This window comes from Drosophila grimshawi, unplaced genomic scaffold (genome assembly GCF_018153295.1).
Source record: "Drosophila grimshawi isolate 15287-2541.00 unplaced genomic scaffold, ASM1815329v1 contig_1367, whole genome shotgun sequence".
In the NCBI taxonomy this organism is placed as follows: domain Eukaryota; kingdom Metazoa; phylum Arthropoda; class Insecta; order Diptera; family Drosophilidae; genus Drosophila; species Drosophila grimshawi.
Genome location: NW_025062889.1, coordinates 5322170 through 5331592, shown reverse-complemented (window position 1 = coordinate 5331592; position 9423 = coordinate 5322170). Strand labels below are relative to the sequence as shown.

The 9423-nt window shown below is 38.8% G+C and overlaps 1 protein-coding gene across 1 annotated transcript; it reads left to right on the top strand.

Annotated features, from left to right (window-relative positions):
- Positions 1-5902: 5902 nt before the first annotated feature.
- Positions 5903-6828, top strand: LOC116805016. Its single transcript, XM_032734648.1, has 2 exons — positions 5903-6101; positions 6224-6828. Exon 2 carries the CDS (start codon positions 6235-6237, stop codon positions 6547-6549), a length of 315 nt encoding a protein of 104 aa, XP_032590539.1. The 5' UTR covers positions 5903-6101; positions 6224-6234; the 3' UTR covers positions 6550-6828.
- Positions 6829-9423: the final 2595 nt, after the last annotated feature.

Here is a 9423-nt window from a genome sequence, read left to right as displayed (position 1 = left end):
AGTCAAAAAGTATCTCAAGTTAAAGTTTTAGTTTGATTTATATTGTATAAATAGTTTACCTGCAAATTAGTAAATTAAGCTTGAGTAATTAGTTGAGTGCCTCTGAGATTTTGTACTGAATAAACCAACACATTTATCGATAGCTGTTAATCGCCTTTAACCTTTTTGCTGACCGCAGAAGAAAATTGAAAAAAAAAATGACAAAAATTGTTCTTCCTTCCATTGGCCATTTGGCACTGGAACTGACATCCTTATCCGAGAGCAGGGTATTGGCCTGACGACAACATTTCGAGCATTTCTTTTTTTATATGCCATTTGCCGATTTTACAACTTTGCTGGCGCCTGCCTTATGCCAAACCCAAACCAACTGTGGCGCGCTCGTCATCGCTGCCCCTGAGTTGCTGCCCCTGAGTCGCTGCCATTGCTGTTCTTGCCGGCGCCATGGTGGGTAAATCGCAGCTATACTCTTCCCCTGACAGTGCCTGACAGTGCTGCCATTTTAGCCATCTAATTGCTGCCTTTTAGCCATACCATTTTGAAAACCTTTTAATTATCCATTTGATTTCAATCATATTTGAATGGACAACAATTGAATAATATACTAGAATAAAAGCTATTTAATAATAATAATAAATCAAGCTAAATATTTGTTTGACTATGGTAAAATAATAAATAATACATTTATAAAAGGTTATCAAATAAATAACAGGCAAATGCATTAATGACAAAGCACTTGAATTAGTGCATAATTTAAAATTGAAATGATTTTAATTTTGTAATATTTTAAATAAGAACACAAAGTGAAATGTTGACTTTAGTTTGATTGTTGGCTTTTACTTTAGATACTTTTGGTAAATATCATTTGTAAAATGCTGACAGCACTGTAGCGCTGCTGCTGTGTGTGTGTGTGTGAGTGTGTGTGTGTGTGTGATTGTGTGTGAGTGTTGGTATAGCGTGCGATGCTCGTCATGGCAGTCGCCAAAATGGCGTTGCGTGCTGCCACGAAATGTTTGTTAAAAATTTGTGCGAGCTAACTAAATAAAATATGACTAACGTATGTGTGTATGTATGTGTGTATGTGTGTGTGTATGTGTGTATGTATGTGTGTATTGGTGAACATACATTGAAATTTGTATGCGTCACAGTCACAGTCAGAGTCAGAGTCAGAGTCAAAGGCAGAGAACAAAGTCATTTGGCGCTAAGCAAAAATCATAAAAAGATTTATGGCGCTTTCAAGGCAAAAGAAGCGGAGACAACGCGGAGACATCTGCAAAAGCATTGAGGAGGCCTTAAACTGCGTGTCAACAGTGGTCTGGTGTGGTGTGGTTTTCCGTGTTGTTGTCACCCCAGAAAAGTATAACTTGATGGCCCGAATGCGAGTCGGCCAAAGTTGATCACTTAGATGCCATTTGGGCAATGGATAAAGTTGATTGGCCATAAATCGAATGAATATCTGACTGCCAAAGGCAGTTGAGGTGACGGTGACGGTGACTCTGACTCTGACTGTGACTGTTTGTTGGCTAATGAGGCACACGTGTGCCTGAGTCATCCAATGACAATGTAAATATTGGACAGAAGGCAAAATTTCAGCTAATATGATGGCTGTCAGTTAACCAGAGTATGCCAACTATACATGTATATATGTATAAAGCGATTCTCTAGCCATCAAAAGCAAACATTTCAATGCACGCTCCTCATACATATTGTGGCAAGCATTAGCCTGCCGCCTGCATCCTGAGTTAGTCTAAAATCGATCCAAATAGTTTTCACTTAATAATGCTCTTACTGTTGCCGACTTATTGGTAAGTAGCCGGTTTGGGGCAATCTAAAATTTCCTGCAGCTCAAAATTAAAGTATTTAAGTTTGAAATATTGTTTCTTGCATGGATTGCACATTGTTGTTGCAACATTCTTAATGCAACACACACATTCCATTTGAGTACGCTGAAATTAACAAGCTAAAAGCTTTTTAATTCGGTTCAGCTCAATCCTGACCCTCTTCAACAATTGCCATTGGATTTGATAGACGTTGCCAATTGCAAGTCATGGCCAGCAGTTTGAGTGCATTTTGCTGTTGCTGTTTGATGTGCAATGTTCGTCAAGTCAAACGCCAGCAAACACACACAGGGTCATCAAGCCTTGAGCTGGGTCAGACACACATTTTGATCGATGCACCCAATGCCTCCCCCACCTTTCAGCCTGTAAATTCATAATGGTAAACTAGTGCTGTGGAATTCCAGCTGTTCCTCTGGACTCACCATTTGCTGCACTTGTGGGCAGTTTGAAATATATATGTAAATATGACAAAATATATGGCATGTCAATGCGGCATGCTGCATAAAGCAAAAAGAAAATATTACATCAATAGGTAGCAGCCTGTTGCCAACGGACATGCCACAAATCCATCATCATACTTTTGAGTTTGGCTTTAAGGCAGCCGGTTGCAAGTTTATTGGCTGCCTGCTAATTAAACTCACACATAGAGTGCAGCAGCGGCAGCTCAATAAATTAAACGCACGTTGGCCAAAATGCATAAATTATTTGCATGATGCCTGCAGTTGCTGCCTTTTGCTCATTGCAATTCCATGTTGTTGTTGTTGCTTTTAGTCGCTGCAACAGTAGCAAAAGCCACAAACAAAAACAATTATGAACGCAAAAAAGTGAAAACAAAATTACAGCAGCAAACTGTGGCCCGAAGAGACCCAACTATACTCTGTAGAAATACTTAAGAGAACATTGTCATCTCTTATCTCCATAATAATCATGATCAGAATCAACAGCTGACTCGATATAGCCCATGACCAGCACATCTTCTGTAGACTTCTTCAGAGACTATAAGGCTCGAAACTTTTCTAATTTGGAATAGAAGCTCTCGTTTCACACGCGCAGATCAGCTTATTAGATTGATAATATCACCCGTTTTGCGAATATCGATATATATCGATAGACGATTGCAATAAGAGACAGAATATTATGGCCAAAGCCAGCCTTTGCAGACCATACTCGACTGTAAAATTCTTAATTTCTCTTGCTTAACAATACTGAAACGCTTTTAACGCGTTTATTTCACAAATTATCATAGATTATGATCACATATACCCATTGCAAATGCCACCGCACAGGGTAGGCAAGAACAGCACACAACAACAGCAACAAAAAGTGGCATACAGCATAATTTACCACGCCGGAAGTCGCCACGGATGCCGAGAGTTAAATGCGGCTGTTTCCAGCTAGTTCCCCGCCGCTAACCCACCAGTGCCTTCCTGGTTGCTTCGACTACCCTTATTTTATAGCGCCCATAAGTAGGCTATAGTGAGTGCAAAGCTGCCTTTTGTTTTTGCTTGCTGGTTTTGTCTGCTTTCAGCTCATTGTTCGTCGCGCTCTTTTTTCGGGGCCTGGCACCAAAATTTTATTGTTACACAAAGTTTCCAATTGCACAATGAAAGTGGGCAGAGACGAGGAAAGCGTAAGTCTCTCGCTTGTTTCGAGGCGCAACAAAAAAAAAAAAAGAAAAAGAAGAGTTTACGCCCACTGACCATGCCCAAAGTACAAACGCCTCAAAAGTTTTGCAGCGCACAATTGCAATTGCATTAAAACAATGCAATTTTACAGCATAAAATCTGCCAGAATTGCATTTGCCCTTTGTTGCCTCAAATCGTAGGCAGAGAAATGATCAAAAAGTGGCTGCGTTATATCGATGCCATATTATATGAAAAACCCCAACTCCGAGTAGACCAAATTCTTGGCTTTTACTGCAGCAAATGATATGGCACAGTTAAGTGAATAAATATTCGCAGTTGAAAATGTTTTATATTTGTAGAAATATGTGTATAACTGACAAGAGATCCATAAAATATGAAATCAAAACAAATGTCGAATAAAATTGTATTTTCTTCTTTACTAGAATACAATATTCTAGAAATCCAACTTGAAGCTTAAACTCCAGCTTGCTGCAACTGGAAAGCAACAGGTGTGTGTTGGTTTTACAAATCCGAAAGCTGGCAACAACTGGCCCAAACAGAAAACACTTTCTAGGGAACAATCCCTCGACCTCCACCCTCCTTCATTTTGTGGTCATATGCAAATCCGTTAGCCGACAAATCCCAGGGACAGCAGAAGGAACAGTGGCAGCTTCTTATTTGTGGGTGGCGGAGTACAACTGGCAGCTGAGTGCGGCGTGTGGATTGCATATGTATGCACATGAAATTAACACCATCCTAGAGCGAGATGAACAGACAAAAAAAGAGAGACACAGAGAGAGAGAGAGAGGAGGGAGAGAGTGAGACGGAGCGAGGATAGCTAGTGTGGAAATTCAAATGTAAATTGCATTTGTTTGCCTTGCGTCATTTGTCGCCTGGTTGCTCAGAGGATGCGTAACTCCCAGCCAAAGTGAAGTCGTGCATTCAAATGCGACAACTTGTTACAAAATTCATAAACTTGTGAAATATAAATCAACCCAGACACATTTCCATGGATCAGATGTCAAATGGAAGCGCAACTGTGCAATGCATTTGCAGCTTAAGGCAATTCTCGATTCTAATTGGGGCCAGACACTTCTTCTAGTTATTATTGCATATTTCATTATTTAATTTGTGCAAATTTTACATAAGTCTGGACTCTCTATTAGTTTTAATCGTTAGCAACTGATTCTTAAATACATTACTTATGTACATATTATCGAGAGCAGTTTTCACATTAAGCACAGCAAGCTGGGAAATTCAAATTCAGACTCTCGACGCGTTGTGAAAAATTATATTGTTCGTCGTTTGGAGCTCGCACAGCAAACAACTACATTTTAACAGTATAAAAAAAAAATCAGAAATTTAATATTTATATGTAAGTTGTTACTTTGAAATATATGAACAAATTATTTATTATTTTTCCACGTTTCGCTGTAGCTCTTAACAATGGGTGACGATGCAGCTGCCGAACCAGCACCTGCTCCGGCTCCAGCAGCACCAAAGACAACCACTGCAGGTGCCGATATACCCGGAAACAATGTTTGGCTCGCTGCAGGAGCTGTGATCGCCTACTCGACCTATGCCTTGTGGGTCGAGCTGCGCAAAATGGCTAAAAAAAAGATAAAGTCGGCAAGGACTGCAAAGGTTGATGCAAAGCCAAAGGAGGGAACTAAACCGGACCATAATTATTACCTAACTGACGAACCGGGACCTCCTCAGTCGGAAGTCGCCGGTATTTAATCTGCATTTGCCGAAGAACAAGGACGAGGACACTAAAAGGACACGCACAAATCATCTGGTTACTGAACACACACTGAGACACTTTTGAGGCGTTTCGATGCCTGCGATTTTAGGGGGATCGCAAGTGCATTTGAAATCCTCATTCTCATCCACTCAAGGATCATATAAGATATATACATACACTAAAAAAAACACACACACACACACAATACGATGTTGCAAAGTTATACTGTTTGTTGTTTGCGGAACCTGTCAAGTGAGCTGATAAATACAATAAAATGCTTCTGCTCTAAGCTGTAATTTAATTTGTTTGTATTTATTGTTAATTTGCTGAGAAACTAATGGTTGCTGGGAACGCTGAAAAGATAAAAACGTTTATGGAATAAGACTCGTCTGCGACCGATTTATGTGTGACAAACACGGATTGATATATAATTATATATATATTTGTATATATATATAAATAAACAGCAGAGCATAGTGAAGTTATGCAAATGTATGTTTCATGCAGAAGGAAGTTTATACATCCATTTGCTCAACTTCATTGTATTCAGCGGGTTATCTAATTTGAAAGTGGCTCATGTGAATATTGATTATTTGTTCATATTAAATTTGACAGCTTTAAATAAATGCAAACACTCTGTTTCAGAAATTGTGTAATTCTGCCCTGATCAGCAGGCGGGTGTGAAAATTTGTCAGACCTTTGGTTTGATTTCGGGTTTGTGTTCATTCTCATTCAGCACACGGCTCTGAAAATAACACAAAAAACGTTCAACCAATTTGAGACACAAAATTTATTGGAACTATAAATACAAAATATTTATAATTTTTTGAATCTCTTGTGCTAGCTCGTCAAAACACATAAATCTTTCGTTCATTACTCAGATATACATAAAATAAAGTAAGTAAACTGAAAATATAAACAAAAATTTGTAAAAATTTTGTAAATCCATTTTCAAGTAAACAAAATATTATATTATTTCGATTTTGTAAACATTTTCTTATTTCTACGTTCCACTTTAGTTCTTAGAAGAATGGGTGACGATGCAGCTGCCGAACCAGCACCTGCTCCAGCTCCAGCACCAGCAGGGACAACCACCGCGGGCGCATTTATGGTCGGCAGCAATGTTTGGTTGACTGCAGGAGCTGTGATCGCCTTCTCGACCTATGCCTTGTGGGTTGAGCTGCGGAAAATGGCTACAAAATCGAAGTTACTCAAAGATACTGCGGAGCCCGAGGAGGGAGGGACAAAAACGGACAAAAACATTTCCATAACGCACTGCGAGGAATATCAACTAGACGAGTCGGGATCACTTCAAAAACAAATCACAGGCATTCATTCATTATAGCTGTAACATGTTCAGGACGGGGACACACACACACACACCACACACACATACACACAGGCAAACTTGTGGTTCTTGAAGAATTGGAAGGCAACAACTGATGCGTTGGAATACTTGCGATTTTAGGGGGATCGCAAGTTAATTCGAACGCTCAACCTTCTTGAGATGAATCAAATCGCATAAAAACAATGTATTTTGCTGCTGTTAGATTGTTGAATTGTTTGTTGCTTGCGGTACCTGACGAGTAAGGTGCTAAACTAATAAATGGCGTTCAAATTTGAATTTTCGTCTGGTCAAATCTATGCCTAATCATATAGTTTCTTGGCTAGACCAAGGCACGACAATATGTAATAGTAAATGGCTTAAATAAACCTCCGCTGCATTCTCCAAACTAAGCTGGCGTCACATTCAAATTGACGCCACAAACAAGCACTCACTATGTGGCATGTTGCAACAACTAAAGTCAAAACATTTTTATACACTTACGGAGAGTTTTGCTTCCATGTCATGAAATGTGTAACTTATTGAAGAAATAGGTTGAATTCAATTCAAGAAATAATTGTACAATTTTAATTCTTCATTTTTGGTTTCTTTATTTTCTCAATTTTAGCTAGGGTATTAAGTTTTCGGTAAGGCAAAAAGACAAACATTTTGTTGTTTTTCGTTTCGTTTTATTTGTTTTGACACAAACTGTGTTTAATTTGTTTACTTGGCAAAAATATTGTTTACACCGCAAATGCCGCTAAGGCGAAAAGCAAACGATCAACGCAAAATGCAATTCGTGAATGATGCAAAAGAAGAAGATGAGTGACGATATGGTCCAAAGCTGACAACTGGAGGACAGAGTCAACATGGAAAATCGTGTGACAGCACCAGTTGCTAGTTGGAAACAAGATGGTAACATAACGCTGATGAGAAGACAAATAAACGTTAAGTGTTTGCGATCTGGTTGGTTGGACTTTGTTGCACGTATGTAAACAATAATCTGTGTTAAACATTGTCCGGCCCAAAAATAGATACACAACATATTGTATTTATTATACATAGTTGTGCAGACTGCACATGTCTTATTGATTCGCAACTCATTTGGCAACCGGCTGACAACACCATCAATTTTAGCTCTCAACTCAAATGTCAAACTCAAGCCGGCTACAGTCGGAGCACCATCAATCAAATTCTCAAACGCACAGCATTATGTCATTATGTCAGAGCTGTGACAAAAGCACCAAAATGCCCGCATTTAACGGCAACTGAAGCATATGAAATCATTGCACGAATATGCCCGGTATACGAAAGTATACCGGTATGCACCCCTCCCCCCACTAGTCCCCTTTGCGTGTTTGCACATGAAGCGGGTAATAAAGCCAATAAATGCAACTGTCAATTAGCCATTTATAATGGTTTTTCATCGCGCTTTATTGATTTGTAGCCAAGTCGAATGCCGAAGCTCATATATATCTCATAACCTTACCGGATGTATGGCATATGTTAGATTTAATAAACCGATGTAAACTATGTTAATAGCTTATAATACATAAAGATACATTGATTATGCGTCAAGTAAATTATCCTTTTTATGAGACATATGGACTTGAAAATATTATAATCCCCTTAAAATTCGGCAGCTTAGGTTGCGTCTGTGGACGACAAAAGCTCGATTTAAAGACAACATTTGATTTTAAGATTACAGTTTATATTTGATGCTGATCTTTCTAAAATTATCGGCAAATTTCAAAACTATTTTTCTATTTTTCTGTCATTTTTAAATATGCTCGATGAAGACCAACTTGTCGAGCGAAGTCACGAACCATCCAATAATGGGGTAGCTGATCTTACAACCCCATCCAAAACATGGCTAACAGTCGCTGCTGTGGCCGTCCACTCAACCCGTATCCTCTGGCAGAAGCTGCTAATGCTGAGAGGTAGCCATGATGAGGAAGGGGTAGTGCAGACTGAAATTGAGGACATCGACTTGTTAAACGCAACTGGTAAGGCAAATTGCAAGACATATAATGAACAGCTGTCACAGCGGTCTCTGTCAAAATCGCAATTAAACTTCAACTGACCGAGAAAGTTGCTTGTTCTCGATGTATCCTACCATTTTTCAAATCAAGATCAATTGTCTAATTTTAAGTTTATACAATTTTTCATTTTATATAATATTATCTGTCTAAAATAATGGTTTGATAGTACTATCAAAAATATGTCTGAATGCAATGGTTTCTTTTTTGTTGTTGTATTACAAATGGAAACGGCGCAAATACCTTTTTCAACACTCAACGTTGCTGTTGCACTCAGGTTTAGTTGCGGTTGTTGTTGTTATTATTGTTGTTGTTGTAGCTGTAGCTGTTGTAATTATGCTACCACGTAGCATTTCATAACACGCCGCAAACATGTCTACGCGAATCGCTCTAAATAAGCAAAAATCCAAACAACAATTTGTTGCTATTTTCTTTTCCATCGACGCAAACAAACAGTTTTTACACACTAACTGGGTGTGTTGGCTGAGGCACGTCTTGTGCAATTTTGCGCGCACAAATTGAAATGGTTAATGATAATAATTCAACGTGTACTTTTGGGATATGCTTTCAAATCATGCTAACAATTATTTGTTTTTTGGTATATTATTTTATTATTTATTTTGCAGACAACATTAATTTGCATAGCTTGCGGCCTGTTAGGGTATCTAAAAGTGGTTTAGTTATTTGCAATTCACGCTGATCGATTTCCCGGGTGCCTTTTCCTCAACTTGTTCATTTCAATCAATATCGCTGTTTTTCTTTCTCCACACAGACACACATCATAAACGCGCTTTTGGCATAATTACTGAAGCCAGCGCGGCACTCAGCAGCACAATCGATAATTATGATGTCAGTT

Bases quoted from the DNA above. Each gene is read 5' to 3' on its own strand.
- LOC116805016 (XM_032734648.1), top strand. From the start codon at position 6,235: ATGGGTGACGATGCAGCTGCCGAACCAGCACCTGCTCCAGCTCCAGCA.